The following is a 20,117-nucleotide window of genomic DNA, read 5'->3' on the forward strand; positions in this document are numbered from 1 at the left end:
TGATTTTGCTGCTTAACTCATATCCCACAAACACAATATCAATCCCGAATGCCCTGTTTAGACTAGTGGGACTGAATAGAACATATTACATAGAACCTAAGCCATGAGCAACTGTGATGACATTTTCAGTCGACGGCAAGTGACAAAATGGCCGCCCCTGAAACAGGTGGATTTTCCTATTTACAGTAACTCATATTCCACAAACACAATATCAGAATGCCGGGGTTAGACTAGACTAGCATGTTATTGTAAAGAAGATTTTGGGTTGACTTAAAAAATAAAAAGTGATCAACCTGATCTCATTGGGTATCTCCTCCTCCTCGTATTTGTTCTTATTCTTCCAGTAGTAGAGGGTGACCACCACCAACAGGCAGCAGATGATGAGTGCCAGCACTCCAGTAGCAATGGTCCCTGCTATCAGACCCACACTCTGGGGCTGGGCTAAAGAATGATGGGGGAAATAAAAAAAAACAATTATACTGATACTGTACATTATAAGCGATAAAAGAACAGACAAAAAAAAGACATGTAAAGAGAGAACTCTGAGCGAAGACCCGACGTTCGAACTGCACCGCCTTACAGAAAGGTCCCAGCTCACCGCGAGTTGAGTGAGGCAGAAAATGAATGGACTATAACTGATCTGCGTCTGCATTTCAGCCTACAAGAACTTCACTTGTAACTTGAGAAACATACAAGAGTTTTCCCTTCCTCCCTGTAGAAAATGTTGTGTGTATTCAAAATGAGCAGGGAGAAAAGCAAATCAACCCTGGGCACCATGTAGCTCCGCCCCTGATTTGGAGAACTGCGTTTTTATTTTTACTTGAGTCAAATCATTCTAACCTAACAGCAATTTTACTTGAGAACAATTTTAGACTACCTAACCCTGCACCGCTGCTTGTCATTCTTCAGTGAAAGAAGAGGGGGGGAAAAAAAGAGGAACACACATTACATCAGCTCGCTGTCATGCCATGTCACTTCTTTACACTTACCCACCCCATTTTCATTTCGGTCTGATTGTGTCAAACATGCCAAGTTTTGACATCAACGAGGTTTGATGCTTGCAATGCTTTGCTTGGGTCTCATACCAGTTTGACAAATGTCACGGAGAGGGCTTTTGAACTTTACTTCAGTCTTTCATCTCATGTGTGAAATGTGTATAAATACAAGCAAACAGAAAAACAGCTATGCAGCAGCTAGCTATAGAGGCGTGTGTTTGGAGAACTTACGCGCAACAACCTGAAGATTGAGCAGGCATGTGCTCTTGCCAATGGCATTGCTGGAGGTGCACTGGTAGAGTCCTGAGGTACTGGTGCTGATGTTTCTCAGTGTTACAGTGCCCTGCATCTGGTCTGTGGGACACACACACCTTATATTGTGATCAAAGCCAGGACATGCAGCATTCTGCCTATTACAGACTTGACATTACATGTTTGGTTGAACTATGTGAACGGTGTTGCTTCACAGTGAGTTCAATTGCATTTTTAAGTTCTATTATGTTACGCAGATTGATTTGAACTACTTTTACCATTACCCAGCAGGGGGCTCCAGATAGCTTTAGTAGAGCGTGTACGACAAGCGCTATCTGCACCATTTGGAAGTGTTGTTGCACTTGTACAATGCAATGAGTCTCTGTACAAATATTCTGCCTTAAGAAAGATAACGCTCAGTTTTGATTGATCATCATTGATATCTTGATTTATCAGTGGGCCATGTTCACAACTGGTTATTTGTGTGTGGGTTGTATTGAATCATTTTCTCTGGTTATGTACTTTTAATGGCTAAAAAAAGAGCACTCAAATATCACACACACACACACACACACACATCTTCAGAATATTAAACACAGACAGTACTTAAAAGGGAAAGTCAACCTAAACTTTTTTTTCCAGATTATGTTCTATGCAGGCTCACTAGTTGAAACAAGGTATTCTGGTTAATATTTTGCGTTTGTGGAATATGAGAAATCCACTCATTTTTAACGATCTCAGGGGGCGGCCATTTTGTCACTCCTGTCGACTGAAGATGACATGCTCAGGGCTCAGATAACGACCAATCATAGCTCAGCTTCAGAAAACAGGTAAGCTGTGATTGGTCATTATCTGAGCCCTGAGCAACTTTGATGTCATCTTCAGTCGACAGAAGTGACAAAATGGCCGCCTCCTGAGGTGGCTAAAAGCAGGTGCATTTTATTGCTTTACTTATATTCCAAAAATGCAATATTAATCAGAATGCTGTATTTTAACAAACATTTTCTGGAAAAAAAATATGTTTGGGTTGACTTTAAATAGCTCCATGACAGTATGGATCAAAATCATTATTATCTTTGTACTGGATCCTTGCGCATGTGTACTTAATGTTTTAGCCACTGAGTATACTCTTCATATTGAACAATCGTTGCAGATTAAGTTTGTTTCACAGAATGAAATGAATGAGTTAAGAGGTGACACGCACTGTGCAAAAGCACTACTTGTTTCATGAAAAGGCTCCAACAACTGCCCGGGATATTTTACTGACATGAACAGAGTCCCATTGACAGTCATGAACATGCAAATTTCAATTGCCATTGCTTCTGTTGAAATTGGGAGCCCGCTTTGTATATGAGCCTTTTTATTTGACCGGTAGTGTGCACACAGTGCAACAGGTGATGAAGACTGTCTGCTAGGTAAAGGTCATACCGGATAAGAGAGGAGAGGCCACTAAAAAGCTCTCTTAGGCTGAATACCAGCAAGTGACAACATCCAGTTTAGCACATGCGAGTGCTTCTTGGACGAAGTGCGAAAACGTCAGCAATTGGTAGTCAGCATGAGAGAAACGGGTGAAAAATAGCATTTAACACCACAAATTCTTGATCACACACACGCAACACATTTCTCATTCTCAGTTGGATCGCAGACATCAGCCCTCAGAAGGATCACGGGATGGAAATCTCCAGGTATGGTAGTGATAATGGTAGGCAGAGTCTGCGCTCCCTAAGGTGTGTGTTACATTTACCAGCAAAGGTGGGGCAAAAGGGAACCCCGATGGCCAGCTTGTTTCTAATACCTTGCATGGCGTTGTGCGGCAGCTTGGGCAGTGCGTCTAGCTTCTCCCACGAGTAGGACGGTGTTGGAATACCTTCATCTGAGCTGCAAAACAGCATGATGTCACTGCCTACATCCAGCGTTCCCTGGATTCGACATGCTGGCACCGAGGGGGGCACTGACAGATGAGAAGAGTGGGTGGTGAGAGGTCAACCACTTTTACACTGCAAATCTTTTCATTTTCTTTTTAAACAAGTTTGCATTTACATAGACTGGAAATAAATGATCTTTTAAAGCAGGTAAGTCAAAAGTGAGGTACTTTATTCAGCAGGTGCATATACTTCACATTAGGATTTGTGAATTGAAGACAATATGAAAAACTACCTACTTCTCACAAAATAGTTGGGATATTTGACTAAGTATAGTCTTTTTAGAATCAAATGTACTCTATGAAATTTACTGCGTATGATGAAGGGGACTGTTTAAATATCAATTCAAATCCAGCCAGGATATTGGTTGATCATGGATCAACAAACGCTTGTTGTGAAATTTGCCTTTCAGCTCCTGTTAGAGAACAGCAAATTGCGCTAACAATACTGAAGTATTGAAGAAATGGACATTGGTACATTTTAGGTTCATCATCAAATTTGACCTGAAAGCCAAATATCGCAGACCTTTTTGTGAGTGGTGGGTAGTTTTTAACAGGATATTTGACTATCATGTCTGCAATGTCTAACAACAATAAGATACCTACCTAGCACAGTGAGCCCAATGACACCAATATTTCGCCCCCCTCTGTCCGGGAGGTTGTTGACCAGACACTGGTAGGTTCCGGTGTCTGACAGCTGAGTGTTGTTGATGAAGATGGAGGCACTTGTACTTGGCATGGTGGACACAAACCCCACACGGCCATTAAGGTGGTTAGCGAGGCTGAACACCTGGCCGCCCTGGTAGATTATCACCTGGATTGGCACATCACAGAAGGGAGAAGGGTGTCGACAGAAATGAAATTATTGACATTGGTGGCAGAGCCTGAGTTTAGTAAACTGGCAGTTTTTCAGGGAAAAAAATACATTGAAAAAATAGAAAACTAAAAATCCGATTGTTTGATTTTGTATCTCTCTTTTGTAGAGTGACATTTAGTTTGTTGAGTAGTAGTTCGGAAAGTCAACAAACATATGCCTCGAATGTTGCATCACGCAACATTTTATAGAGGAATTTTAATAAATAAAATCTGAAACAAAATTATTATTTTGAAAAAAATTATTAATTTAAGCCTCACTCCTTTATTTTTTCAAAAAATATTGGCTAATTAAAATGTTTCTCCTTCCTATCGATTATGATTTTATTTTGTGCAACCACTTGATGAAATAAAATTGAGTAAATTCAGCACACCTTTTTTTCAGTGTAGTTAAAAACAACAACACAAAATGAAATCTCTTGAGAAAAAAAAAAAAATCAAGAAAACAGACAGACCCATTCGAATAAATGGTCACTTCTAGTTCAGCGCCTAAAGAGAACATACTAAAAGTATGCTTTATTGAAGCTTTGAGGCTCTTAAGATCAAAGCATCCACTTAATGGAATGCATTATTGAAAACATTTCCCTTCAAAAACATCAAATGCATTCTGTTGCATGGAAATATCGCTGTTGTTTGCATCCTGTTAAAGATTGAACTAACATTCTCACAGGTCCAAATCGAAGCATATTTAAAAAAAAAAAAAAAAAAAAAAAAAAAAAGGCAAGCTTTAAAACCCCTGCTCTGATTTGGAGCTAGCTTTGAACAGGCTATTTTATGCGCCCGAGCCCCATGCAAAACAGCTCTCACCCCTCAGCTGGGCCTGCACAAAAGATGAAGAGGACACACACAAACACATGGTTTGCGCACATGCGCACACCGACACACACACAGAAGGGAATCAGAGGGGCCATTCACTTGGCTGAAAAGAGTCCTCATTGAACTGTTCAAAGACCCAGCCAGGGAAACAACCAGCGTCAGTGTGTGCGTCTGTGAGCGTGACAGGGATAGTTTTGATGAAAGCTGTGTGTGTGCGCGCGCGCGCGTTTGTCCACTGTCCTCCACTGCTGCTTAACGGTTGTAAATTGCACGGCTGCAATTTCCTGAGTGCAGCGCGCTCGCTTTGTCCTCTTACGTGCAGATGAATAGGCAGCTCCTCAGCTGTGATGAGAGCCTGCAACTTCATCGCCTCCTGTCTGTCTGTGTGGTTTGGTATGTCAGTGTGCATTCATTTACTCGTGGGATTGGTATACAGTATCAATGCATCTTGGGGTGAGAGTGTGTTGAGTTAGGCCTGCGCAATTAATCGGAATTCAATTTCAATTACGATTATTACACTCCACAATTACAAATTGGCATACTTGTAAAAAAAACGATTATTAATTTGCATTTATATCCAACGAACTGTTTGTTTACACAAGAAAATCATACTTGAATTTATACATGTGCACGTTTTATTTTATAATAATTATATAAATTTTGTTTAGTCCAAAAGGAACTGTAATTATAGTGTTTCAAAGAAATGTATTTGCCTTTATATTTTTTTACGTTTAAACATTTTCTTGTTTTGCACCAGAAAATGAAGGCTCGTTTGAATAATCGTGATTTCAATTCTTACAAAAATAACCGTGATTTCAATTTTTTCCCATAATCGAGCAGCCTTAGTGTGACTGCAAAATTCAAACTAACTGTCCCAGGTTGGCATTCATTAGCATCAGCCAAGTATTCTTGCTGTTTGTTTGTACACCAATGCAATCCTGTTTCATACGCCGATGCCTTTACAATATAATCTCGATGTTCGCTGGAAATGATCCAATCAATTCAACATTCGTTTCTTTTGTGTTATTTTTTAGTGTGTGCTTGAATGAGCAGATGAAAGAACCAGTGACACATTTTAGCATGTTCATTCATCAATTTACCATTTTTTAAGTAAGCAGTGGGCAACAATTCATTGAATGTCTCATTATAAATGCTGACAATAAGCACATGTGTGTTGAACACTAGTGTGTCTGTTGATCCAATGTACTGTATGTGTCTAAAACACCTCATCCTCCCGCGTGACCTGCTTGGCTTGGCCACTGTGCGCGGACGGAAAAGAGGTCAGCACAGGCATTCAGATGATGGACAGAGCAAAGCACTCTGCTGGCCCAAGTCTGGACATGCTCAGGGTCTTTCAAACAGTAAACCTCAGCCCCATCATTTCTAACCTGAAGTGTTCTATAGCACGTGTTGTAAACGCATCACGACCGTAACTGGTTATTTTCTGCTGACCATAGCCTACTTCTGAGCAACCCAAAGGACCTTTTGGCTGCGAACACAAGGGATACTGCTACTGCCTAAATAAAGCCTGAATAAACCTCTAAACCCCCACAGCCTCCCTTCAATTTTCTAACCATAAGCCGTCACTGTTATCTCTTTCTATCCTCTGAGACATGACATCAACATTATGAGCCCTCACTCACTTTAAACTGCAGGTTTGACATGTGTTCCTCCTCTGTTTTATTGTCAAATAAATATGTTTCCACAGCATACAGTGGTCATTTATACGATCCAGTACTAATAACTTTTTTCCTGAAATGGTCAACTTAATTTACTTTGATCATCATCTGCATTTGACCAACTATCAATTTTCCCCTTCACCATGAACCAGATGAGCAACTAGCACATTTGCTAGTGGACTGTATTATTGTATTTTTAACTCTGATTATTTAGTTGTTGTTTTTTTTTAGTCCATTAAATATTACAGAAAATACTAAATTACCACAGCGGCTACATCATCTGTGTAGGATGCAACAGAACACCTTTATTCATATGACAAATCATGTCATAAATGTTTAATCATTGCCTTAAAAACATGGTCTACGGCAGGGGTGCCCACACTTTTTCAGCCTGAAAGCGACTTATGACATGACCGAGTCAAAAGGATCTACCACTTATTAAAAATGCAAAACACATTATTTATAAATATATTGAGAATTATTTTTATCTGTACCGTATATGCTGGTGTACCTTGCATGACTGCATCAACCTATATAGCACAATTAACCAAAAAAAAAAGTTTTGTAATTACTTTACTCTGATGACTTGCACTGAACGGAATCAGCCAGGGACGCATAGTCCGGACAGTAGCTGCTGATAGCCAGCCTCAAGCAGATTTGCACCAACAACAATCCGCTCGTTCGCTCCATTCGGCGCATATAAAACTAGTCAACTTTTTTTGCACACTATGCTAATGCTATCAATATTGCTGTTTTGGTAAAGTTCAAGAACTGTTAAAAAAAAAAAAACAGCTGCCGAGTGAACAGGACGCTGTGTGGTGTGTGTGACGTAGTATGCCTGATGCTGACTGGCTGCTTCGCTCCGCGTCCCACCGCTTCAAATGCATTATTCGCGCCACCCCGCACGCAACGGCACCCGCCCGCGCGAACTACATTGACTCCGATTGAAACGCACCGCCAGAAACGCTCCCAACGCAGTTCGCGTGAACGTAGCAATACATTAGTGAGGACGGATGATAGGCTGGTGATCGATCGCGATCGACGTAATGGGCACCCCTGGTCTACGGTTTAACTGTCATCTATGGCAAAGGAAGCTGAATGCAGGAATCCAGACATTTACAAGGGTTCACAACTTTCACTGCAATACTGGCCAGGATGCCTTAGAGGCTTTTCAAGTCCTACACTTGCAAAAATCAATACAGTCCACGGCATCTAAGAGAAACGAATGCAGACACAAATAATAACCTAGTTGACTTGATAACAAAAAGAGAAAATTCAAATAGAAATTGCATCAAAATAGTTAGGATGGAGGAATGGAGTGTGATGGGTGTCCAGTGAAATAAAGTGCTTACTCGCAGACAAACAAATAGCAACGATTTCTTCTGTTGGAGTCTTTTGATTGTGGTTTGTCCAACCACTATTCAGCACGAGCCCAAAGTGGACTGTAATGAGGCCTGGTACACAAATAAGGATTTTTCAAATCTTAAAAGTTTCTTTTTGTTTGTGAAACACCAGACGTAAAAACAAAAAATAGGGCATTTTACAGATTGGGTCATATTGTGTGTGGTTTATGCTGATAATCTCAACGCAGAGTACCACACACACATGAAGACTCTCTTCCACCATGGATCTCAAAACAAAGTCCTCTGCTGCAGAAATCCCGCATGATCACATGTGATCTCTACAGAATGAATGAGAAACGAAGCTCAGATGCGCCGATGTTACCCAAGCGTTTGGAAAGAAGACACAGGGTGGGAGTGTTGTTGATTGCGATGTCGTCAAAAAAAGTGGCGGGCATTCTGTCTGACCGACGGAGCGGTTCGTCTATCCGTCTGTGACGGATGCTTGTTTTGCTGATGCTAGAAGATAGACAGGAAACTTAAAAACAGACGGACTAAGCACAGACGGAAGTGTATTTTTGTCCATCTGTGTAATCATCACTAACCTGGTTAAGTCTGAACGGACCTCACAGTCTATCACTGACAGACGCCCGTTTTGCTGATGAGAGACGGAAACGTGACCCAGACTGCATTGACTGTATATGTACAGCACATGGCGGTATGCACCAGAGAGAGAATCATGTGTTAGTCAGGCTGACCATCCATTAAGGAAACCGCTTATCTAAGAAGTAATAAAGTACCATTAGCTTTGACTACAGAGGCAGTTATACAGAGAAGTTCTTGTGAGTCAAGTTTTACATTTATATTTTTATTTTTGGAAAGAGTGGGGTTAGGAGGTTGTGAAACTGTATTTCTCAGGCCCACAGTCCATTTCAGAAGGTAGTGGTAAGGCACCAAAAGTTATTTGCCAACCGCTAAAAGGCAGAAAAAGAAGTCCAATTTGAAGAAAAAAAAACATTCATTTATTGTAAATTCTACTTTATTTCGGTTTTCAAGGACTAGGAAGCATTTTAATCCACCAGGATTGTACGTTTGGCAAAAATGTGACACGGGATTCTGGTTAAGGTAAGTAAAACTTGACGGATGGATGGATTTTTCATTTGTTGCCCCTTTTTTTTTCCAGATTGAAGACCTGGCGGACCTTTGATGTTTACTGACGGAAACGTGGTTAAAATAACATGAAGGAAAGACCAACAGACGATTACAGTTTGGTTCGGCTTGAAAAATAGACAGATTGACGGATGAAGGACGGGTACCCGGTCTGATGACGAATGACTGACCGGCAAATTTTAGTCAAATGTCCACCTCTGGTCAAAAACACATCGCTAGGGAAATTTTTCTTGACATCTGGAGAACCCATTTTTCGACAAAAAGCGACATCAGGTAAGGCATATTTTGTTTTATTTTTATTTATTTTATTTATTATAGCTCGTCAGTCAGGGCAGGGCGCTTCTTTGCCTACATTCCGTTTACGTCACAGTTCAAGAAGTCATGACTTGGGAGTAGTCGGCTTACCCCACACACAAGCAGCGTTTCAGTTGCAAATATTATACACGTTTAATATTCAAAATTGTCAGGCCAGACCAGTTTCGGACCTTATTATAAGGGACGAATTCACTCTTAAAACACCTCAGAGGATAATGTTATGGGACAATCTTAAAAAAACATAAAATAATCGTGTGTTCGATGTCCTTGGTTCGGAATGGGGAAAATCGGTACAAAAACAGCCCAATTGTCTTCATGTGTACCTGGCCTAAAACAATTCTCTATTGATCCCAAGAGGGCAAATTCAATTGCCACGGTTTTACTATGCGTATGCCATAGATTCATCCTCTGATGGATTGGAAGGTTCGGATGAGGATCAAAATCTGATCATCTGAAATACGTTGACAGATGTTCTCTATTACAGATTAACGTCATTTTTGCACCACAGATTATAAATGACCTCAATATAACCAGAAGAGCGGTTCACGTCAAACTGTAAAATGATACTTTTCTGTATTTAAAATGCTGCTAAAAATATCCTTTCAACACTCTTAACGTTAATAATGAATGAGAAGAGTTAATTAACATTCCAACATAGATACAATTCACACATTACAGTCTATGGAATCAACCACTAATATGCACACACACACACACTCATTTGTTTAATAACACATGATATCCATATGGCACCTATCCCATCTATGATTAGTTAGCAACTAGCACACAAAGCTAGCCAAGAGCAGTAAAAGGCGCCCACAGCATGCACAAAACATTAAATATGAACTAGTAACATCTGGATGAAAATAAAGATTTCTGATAATCCTTCTGGCCTGAAAGAAGACCCTGAAATGGTGGTGGAAATATCGAGGAACGTTATCCTTGGCAACCTTTTCTGATTGAATAACAGGAATACTTTTGACATGTTTCTTCATTTCCAACTGAATACTGCATGAGTTGGTCTATAGGAGAAAAGGTGATCAAATATAAGAAAATAAAAACTGCCTGCTACGATACCATGAAGACTTTGGACCAGTCCAGAGCTAAGGCACAGAAACAGGGCAGGCTTGGATCTGTGTTTATGTTTGCTATTTCGCCATATCCATGTCTATCCGTCCATTTTTTTTTTCCACTTTATTCGAGACACGTGTAAATTATAGCCTATCCCAGCTGACTTTGGGCAAGAGGCCCAGGAGTCTTCACGAGGCACTTGATATAGTGTTTTACCAAATGAATTCATGACCACATCCTTAAAATAGAATATAATGTAGCGTTAGCCTTATAGGCTGGCGGCTGCCAAACACACAAACACGCGACAGGATGAAAACTCATAACATCAAGGAAAACACACCAAAACTATTATTCTCAAGTAACACCAAATTAGCCAGGTTTGCTATGAGAGGAGCTGACGTTTTTCGTACTTTTCCCGTGTAACACAGCTCAATAAGAAGCACTGTCGCTTTTTATCTGAACATGGTATTCAAATTTGAGAAGACTGAGCGCGAGCTGAGTGGTCCAAGAGCGCTTTTTAGAGTGCTAACGCCGGCTGTGAGGGTGTGTAAGTGTACAGAGTTCTGTTCAGTAATTCTTAATGGCTTTTAGCATCAACTGTAATCATTTATGACATTCTCTTTCTTCAAAATGACCTTGTTCTAGCACTGTCGCCCCCCCCCCCCCCCCCCACCCCACGCAAATTCACACAAAGAACTGAAAGTGCTTGTTTCTTCTTGTGTACGTCATTGCATGGCTCTGTTGTTTGTGACAGTGTGCACTTAAAAGGTTGTTACCCTGTGTTTATCCTTCTAAAGTACACATTATGTAATATAAAGCGAAGGTGCCGCATGAAACGGTGAATATCCACTGGCAATCTACATCATGTATCAGTTGACAGCAGCTGAATCGCATGAAGTCTGTCTGTTTACTACATTTGTTGAGCATATCCGAGCATCACGCTGAGACCGTAACGGTGTGATGCGGTGTATGCGGTTTGTGGTTGTGATGAATTCTCTGGAGCACTCTACAATCCATGTTTGTGTCTCTGTGTGTTGCGTGAACACAGTAAATATATATGCTATGCATGGCTGCGTGCAGATCTGCGCTGCAATTTGGACCAGCAGCCTGTCTGAAGCTAGTTTGTGCGTCGGTGTGTATGTGTGTGAGCTTCTGCATGTAGCGAACAGCTGCTATATGGAGCCTGTCGTGGGCATGAGCTAATTAGTGCAGAAGATAATCATATTATTTGTACGGCCGACCAACGGAGGTTCAAAGTGAGGGGAGGCAGGTGAGCTTGTATGGCCAGCAGCTGCATGTTAAATAAGTTACAAATGATTCACATAAGTCCTGAAAGGGAGAAGGACAAGTTAAGGGGAGAATGAGAGAGGGGAGGTGAGAAATAAACACACTAAGGAGAGTCGAGGCACAGCAGGAAGCGCACGATTTTAAACTAACACAACACAATAGAGACCAAATGTTTCTTTTGTTTCAGTCTGTTCGTGTGTAATGAGCAAACAAAAAAAAACTTTGCTTGACAGACTTTTTAAAAGCAAGGACACACCCACAACCTCTACATCTATTAAAACAGAATAGCTACTACTTCTATATAACTTATAGCCCCAAGGTGCGTTCAGATGCACCGAAAGAGATTCTCTATCTGAATAAATTTGCCTATAAAATAGTTAATACTTTAACTTTACATAAATAGTGGGTTCCGTTTGTCACATGGCTCATTTAACGTATACGGCGACAGATTTATTTCACGTGTAGCAAATCACATGACCAGTGACAACTTCACTTAACAATTTAAATAGTAGCAACTCTTTTATAATACGAATTTTGCAGATTGCTTTGATTTTACTTCATTCTGAGCCAATCTCTGGATCATAAGGAGTCAGTGAAGCCTGATAGGGGAAAGCTGTACTACGCTCTGAATATATTAATGTTGTACAGGGGGAAAGGATAAAATGCTACTTTGCTAACATCTGAACCATGCCAGCAGACTTGCTTTTACTTGAATTTCAGTGACAATTTGTTGCGTGCAAATGGTAGTCAAGCTCTAATGTGTGTAACTAATTATTTTACTTCCGGGCATGTTTTATTGCACTCATGGGACCTCATTTAAATCCATCTTTGTGAGTATAGCACACCATGATGAATGTCATCACAAACAAGATCAAGAGTGGCCATTCTTACCACAAACTGTGTATATTGCACAAATAAGAGAGATAAGATTTAGACCTTAAAGCTTTTTTTTTTTTTAAGAATATGTTCCATGCAGGCCCATTAGTTGAAACACGGCATTCTGATTAATATTACGTTTGTGGAATAAGAGTTAATCTCCCCGTTTTTAGCCATTTCTGGGGGCGGCCATTTTGTCAGTTCTGTCGACTGAAAATGACATCACAACTGTCCAGCTTCAGAAAATAGGTGAGCTGTGATTGGTCGCTGCCTTAGCCCTGAGCAACTGTAATGTCATTTTCAGTCTACAGAAATGATAAAATGGCCACCCACTGAGATGGCTAAAAACGGGTGGATTTTGCTGCTTAATTCATATTTCATATTAATCATATTGCCTTGTTTCAACTAGTGGGCCTGCATAGAACATATTCTTGAAAAAAATATGTTTGGGTTGACTTCCCTTTAAAGCATGAGTCTAAAAGACTTCACCATATATGCTTCTCCTGGCACACCTAATGTTCAACTGAGCACTTTCTCTAGTTAGCTTTACAATATATATTAGAGACACACTTCTGTATGATGCACCTCAAGTATCTTTTCCGTACAATAGTCATTTTTTTATAGTACATATACAGTAGTTCTTAAAAAGAATTTCATGAGGTCGGTACCAAAAGTGTGCATGCAGTACATAATGTATGTCTGGTTTCGGAAATGCTCTTCAGGCTCTATCTGAACACACCTTGTTCCAAAGCAACATTGGAATCACATGTACCTGTTTTGACTGCAAGATGTCAAGGTGAAAGCAGCCATCCACATGAGGCATATGCGGTGAGGTTACATTGGAAAGTGAGTTAGAAAAACGTCAACTGTTCCCCAGGCTGCAGGACTATGTGTTCTCTGCATCGCTCCTTTAATTCACTCTTTCTTGACTGAAGGGCTACGGCATTGAGCGCAGCTTCACTGTGGGTGAGCGAGTGCGTGTAAGTGACTGCACCTGTTCTGGCTGGTTGGCATTGGACAGTGGGATCACCATCCAGATGATGTTGAGGTTGTTGAGAGCGGCGCTGGTGGTGAAGGAGCAAGGCAGGACGGCTGCTTGGCCTCGGGCTACCTGGATACTGCTCTGTGACACCATCACATCCAGCGCGCGTACGCTCACTGCGGGGGGGAGGTAGAAACAGATCCGTGACTTCAGACATAAAAAGGATACTGTAGCAGGACACAGCATTAAGCATAATAATCTTGATGAAAATAATTGAATAATCAATTGAGGTCATACACAAGAGCTGTGTCGAAAACATTGTTAACGAAAGCAAAGCTTACTTTGGTTTAATAACTGTCAAAGTGGTATTGATTTACCAATAGTTTTGTTTTTGTTGATGCTATTCGTGTAGAACTGCACATAAACTACTGAGAGCTAGAGAAAGAATGTAACTTAAGTATTTCAGAGTCAATCCAGTACTATTTTGTCATTATTATCTTAAACAATATTTGACACCTCTCTTGTGCAGAATCTCACTGAATTGTATTTGTCCACTCAGTAATATGGAATTCAAATGTTACAAAGTACATTATACAGGAACTCTGCATATATTGGAGGTCTAGCCAATATAATTGTAACTTCCAACAGATGCATCACTTAAAAGGTTGTATCGTCTTTGATTTTGAAAAGGGGGAGGGAGATTATTTGTTTTTATTGTTATATATGAGTTGATAAATAGCATCTTTACTGTCATGAGAGTATCATATTTTACAAGATAACAGTCATGTTTGCCTAAGGTTCTTTTTCCTTTGCATTCAAGTGTCTTTGGAGACAAACAAACATGATTTCGAAAAGAAGCTTTTTTTTTTTTTTTTATCGCACGCACACACGTTATGAAATGTGTCATGAGATAAAACACTGCAACCACAACTAAATTAACTCATTCAATCCCAAAGACATATGTATGTCTTTTCACAGTCCAGCCATTCACTCCCAGGAACCGATTTATATTTTTTTTCAATTTCTTTCAAGCATTAGGGTAAAAGAAGGTGTGAAAATGTCTGGTAGTGAATGAGTTTTTAACATAAGTGCTCTGAGCTATTAGTGTGGGGTATCAAAAGCTTGTGGTTTGTGAAACAAATGTCTATCCTTAAAAATCAAGGAACTATGGAGCTGGCTTCTTCATCTGGACACAGCTGTCGGATATAACAGACTCACAAAGACAAATATGAACATGCACAACCTATTTCTAGTTCGGCTAAAGAAATTACAGCCTAAACTAAGTTAGATCTCCCCCCACAAGCCACGTCCGAAACCCTCATTGACTTCATCTTATCGAAAGATTGTGAGGGGGATGATGCTTCTGATAGAATTACAGATAATTGATCATGTCCTGTTAATCGTCTTTGTTAGTGATGATGATCATGTCTGATGCTGATCTTGCTATTACTGTAGCATGCGGGAGCCAAGCCAAATGTGCAAGCACGAAACACTGAATATGGATCTTGTTTTATCTAGCTCACAAAATACATTTTGCATCTATCACCTATGGGATGCCGAGAGGTTGTTTTTTTTTGTTTGTTTTGTTGTTTGTACTGCCTTTTACTTTCGTGGTCTGGCTGCAACTTCCCACGCTTTATTTTGTCTAGAAGGACACAGCGTCTTCTATACACTCACTTTTGACACAAGGGAGGTCGGCTAAAGCACTTGTCATTGATATAGTCAGGAAATCACATAAATTATTCAAGCCTTTTTACTTAAAGATGTTTCACTCAAATGTCAACTCCGCTGCGACTCCTTTGTACCAATCAATGTGCATGTAGTAAGCCGATAAACAATGTCCTCATTACAGGTAATGAGCTGCCATTAGGTCATATTGAATGCAAGAACGACTAATGACTAAAACAAAAACAGAAAAGAAAGAACGAGCGTCTTCCCGTGCAAAGCTTTCCCCCAGGCAGCAGTCTCTGAAGCTCATAATAGCTGTCGGGCTCATTTGACAACACAGGATATAGAAAACCTGTGCTCTGAGTAAGGTAGCCAAAGAGCCCACACACAGAAGTAAAAAAAACAAAACACAAAAGTAAGATAGAATAACAATACAAGTCCACTCTGAATGGTGCGGCTGGACGTTAACAGTAATAAATTTGTTTTCTAGTGCAGATGAGTTTGTAAAATTGCAGTGTTATACTTTTTTCCGGGGCTGAGCATACCGCCTATGTGACGGACCGGTCCTCCTATCCGTCTATGACGGCCATTTTGGCGATAAATGATTGTCAGACTAAGCATTTTTTTTCCGTCTCACAAGTTGTCTCCATGTCTCCAGGATTATTTGTCACAGGATGGTAACAGTCTGACAGACCCCAAAGTAATGATTTTCTCTCAGCTATACCTATCTCATATAAATAGCCAGTCACTGTATAACTCTATGATAGTTAAATACAAAATTGAGCAGCAGAAGGGGCATTAAATGCCGAAATAAATTGATTTTTTTTTTTTTTTTTGAAAGGATAATTGTATGTGAAACCAACTGGTTGAACTCATGTTCACTGCTTGAAAGTTAGTTGAAGATAGAGCAAAAGAGCCTTCCTGGGGTTTCCAGGAAGGCCAAATAGAAACCATCACTGCAGGCAATGCAGCAGCCCTTGAGGAGTGCCGGGATAAACAACATTGAGGATTTGTTGGAAAGCTCAGTGTTTCTCATTCGGGAGCCACGTGTCAAAACTACGGTTGGTTAATGCATGAGAAAGCACTAAACCACACACCGAAGGTACATCTGTTAAATGCATACTGTGCTCTATATGCTATGCTAATATTCACATTTACGGTACAATGGAAAAAAAAATAGATAACAGTTGGCCATTTTTATGCATGATAAAAACCCTTTTTCCAACTGCATTTCTTTGTGTGCGTGAGACTTCCACGGACGGGGAGGAAAAGAGTCTGGGAGCAATGAGAGATCGAGCGTAAAAACGCATGTATCTCCTGCTCGAGGGGTAACAGTTGGCCACGCCGATCCCGATTCAAGTTTAATCTGCACACTTTCAGAATAGCTGGACCGAAATAACAAATCACTTGAGTTCCTATGCTGAGTGAAAACATTGAACATCATTAGACAAATGCGTATATGACATGTTAACAGTTCTCTGCACATCTAGCTCCACGCAACCAAAACTCTCTGTCCCAGGTGGCTCATGGTGAATTGTTTTTGTGTCGTTGTCACTGCCCGTGATGTAATACATCGTGCAAAACGACAGGCAAGCAGAGAAATCCGTGTGAAACTCAGGTGGTATATTTGTGTACCCAGCTGTTTGATGACAATTTATCAGTAAACTCGACAGAAAAATAGGTCACATTCTACTTCGCTTCCCTTTTCATCTAGTCTTTACGTAATCTATACCATTTTCAGAACAAAATATACGTAACTTGGGTGAATGATTGTATAGCATATCATGTATAATATTGGTGTTGTGATGTACTGTATTCTGTTGTGTTGAATGAAATGAAATTACAATTCCAAATTCCAACGAAGTTGGGATGTTGTGTAAAATGTCAATAAAACAGAATGTAAGCATGTGCAAATCATTTTTTCAACTTACTGTATATTCAATTTAATGTACCAAAAAGACATGATAATTAATGTTCAAACTAATGAGCATTCTTCTTTTTTTCTTTTTTTTTTTTTTTTAAATGTAGTTATTTGTTGCAAATATTCTCTCATTTTGAACTTCAGTCCTGCAACATGTTCTAAAAAAGGCAACAAGGGCCAAGGGCAACAATAAACTGGTAAAGTTGAGGAATGCTTACAATGTCCCCCTGTTCCATGGCATCCCTCAAGGCTTGGTACTTGGTACTTGTGTCATCAGCAAATAGAACACTATTTTAAAGTGTTATATAAAAGGCAAGAATTGTCCCAAAGTTAAAACCTACAATTTGGAAAAACAAACATCCCTTTTCATCTGTAGAAATGTATTCTCATTGCGTGAGGGATTTGAGGATCGGCTTTTCAAACCCAACCCAAAGGTCAGCTCGGTGTCTGCCAATGAGTTGCTCACATGACTTTGCCTATCTACATCCATTTCTATGCCTTCCACTGAGCTCCTGGTGCTGCATTCCACCCTCGTCAGGCTGCCCGCCAAACATTTGCCCATTGACAGAGCTTTAAAAATCTCTTGCTCATCCTTCCTCTCATCCTCCTGCCCCGCCCATCCTAGTTGACCTATTAGCCACATAGACAACCACCTAAAAGGACTCACTTGACTAGCCTTCATACGTCAGCCTCCCATAGCGTACCGCAAAATACTTTCAACTTACCGAGCAAACACGAATAAGCTTAGTGTGGTCATTTAAGTTGTGAGACACCTCAAGGTTTGAACTCCTGAAGTATCACTATGCAAATTAGTTAAATGACCCCACCACACTGACAAAAACATTTCACACAAATAACTGATCAGTGCATAGCATGAAGAATATTTAATGTGTATCTTTGATAGCAGTCTTTTACGAATTGTGGTGTTTGGTCACACAACATCACATGAGAATTAGCTAATTCAGAGTTGCTCCTCGTGACTTGTGACGGCCTGTTTAGGCGAGGCACAGCTGACCACTTCCGATTGATTTGGTATGCACGAACAACCCCCTCTGTCAAAAAACTTGCCAATTTTGCAAAACAGTGCGCACACTGTTTGGTGAGACAAATCAAGAATGCAATTGATAATTTCCCACAGTATTAGTTACTACGGTACTTCTACTACTATGAACGAAAGCTTGACGACCAGTGATTAACATTCAACTATTCTGCTCGACTGGGTAAAGTGAGTGAGCAGAAGGTTAAAGTAGGCCAGCACTACCGTTGTGCACAGATAAGCCCGGGCACTGGAAGACTACTGATAAAGCAGTGAACAGATGGCTGAGCACATGCATACCCGAACTTAACTAACAAACACACACAACGCATACACATGCACGCATGCGCACGTACTTAGACACAATGTCCAAAAAAGCATAAAGTACCTTCTTCGGTGGTGTACACTAATCACAAATAGCCAGCCCTGGTCTAAACACAGTTCATGTGCTTACTCCGATTACAAACAACATCAAAAAACAACATGCCGGTTTACAAAAAAATGACATCTGAGAAACAAGACCTGAATTCTCCCAAAAGACTCCAACCAACTACCTCATACGACGCCTCTGTGTGGAGTAATTCCATTTCCTGGCAAACTGCATGTTTGGCAAACCAGTCACAATGTCTGCATATAAATCTAATTTCCTGGCAAGCATACTGATCTGCCAGTAAGATGACATGATTGGCAACAGGCTCAATTTTGGTCTTTGGCAGCTGTAATCCTGAAGTCCATTTTTACTGGGTGACATGGCACTGCTTCTCCCAATGAAGCCCAAAACAGCTATCTAGTCTTGGAAATTTGGTTTCCAGATACATCTTGAACAAAAGATGAAGGCACAGACAAAGAGATTGTTTGTAAAATGTAATACTGTCCTGATAAATTAACCGCAAGCTTCAGTAAACTTGCGGTATGATAACAGCCAAATAATCATGTTCAAATGTGACTGACACCGTCAGATGTGTATTTTGTTAGTGTGGTTGTAGTTTGATGTTGTGAACCCACAGCTTCACATCATTACCATTTGTCATTTACAATGGATTGTCAAAGGTTTTAAGTACTCATAAAAATACTGCACTCATCAAGCAATTGTACCTATGACACATACATAGGCTACATACTAGGGCTGCACGATATTGGAAAAACATGCCATATGGAGGATGACTATCGTGATATTGATATTACTGAGATATTGAACGTGCACCTAAAGAAATGACAATTTGATTACTTTTTTTCCATGTAGCAAAATTAGCCATCTCAATGTGTTCTTAGCTAATTAATTGGAATGCTCCTAGACAATGTCCAACTATTGGGTGGTGATGCGTATTTAAGTCTGCATCTGACTGGTCAGATTCTGATAAAAGCATACAATTCCATAAAAAATTATTGCATGGCTTTGCAATATACATATTGCATAAGCCAATAATATATCAATATATTTTTTTGATATATTGTGCAACCCTAACACATACATACATACATTTTTACTAGTGCTGTCAAGCGATTAAATCTTTTAAACTAATTAATCGCAAAAGTTTCCATAATTGATCATGATTAATCGTATTTTTCAAGTACGTTTTTTTACAAAGCTTGGAACCGATATTCACTTGAGTAAAATCTTGGAATTAATTTGGAAAAAAAATAAAAAGTATATTTCGATGCAAAGGCTGTTCTAATAGCTTTCTTTGATCCTTGGATACGATTCTTTTCCTGTGAAATACAACAGTTGAACGATACACCACAGTCATACGGGTAAACTCACCCTTGTTTCTATTCTATTCAGTTAGGTCACCGAAAGGCCAAAGGTTGCCGTGCCGTGTTTTTTGTTAGAGGTTCAACTCTTTGAGTCTCTCATGGGAAGTCAAGACAACTAAGACAATTCCAACAGTCCAGCTGGGATCGGTTCACTGTTCTG

The 20,117-nt window shown here is 40.1% G+C and overlaps 1 protein-coding gene across 3 annotated transcripts in view; it reads right to left on the reverse strand.

Moving 5' to 3' along the window:
* The window catches only part of igsf11 (immunoglobulin superfamily member 11), an 82,943-nt gene that overhangs the window by 3,644 nt on the left and 59,182 nt on the right, over nt 1-20,117 (reverse strand). For all 3 annotated transcript variants that reach the window (XM_086036729.1, XM_086036728.1, XM_086036730.1), the window contains 5 exons: nt 13,590-13,753; nt 3,775-3,982; nt 3,043-3,198; nt 1,227-1,349; nt 294-441 (listed from right to left, as the gene is read on the reverse strand). In XM_086036729.1, coding sequence (XP_085892855.1) covers nt 294-441; nt 1,227-1,349; nt 3,043-3,198; nt 3,775-3,982; nt 13,590-13,753 — 799 coding nt within the window. The remainder of the gene's footprint in view (nt 1-293; nt 442-1,226; nt 1,350-3,042; nt 3,199-3,774; nt 3,983-13,589; nt 13,754-20,117) is intronic.

The sequence above is a fragment of the Filicampus tigris genome, chromosome 7, assembly GCF_054856515.1.
Source record: "Filicampus tigris isolate MCC_2025a chromosome 7, RoL_Ftig_1.0, whole genome shotgun sequence".
NCBI classification, from domain to species: domain Eukaryota; kingdom Metazoa; phylum Chordata; class Actinopteri; order Syngnathiformes; family Syngnathidae; genus Filicampus; species Filicampus tigris.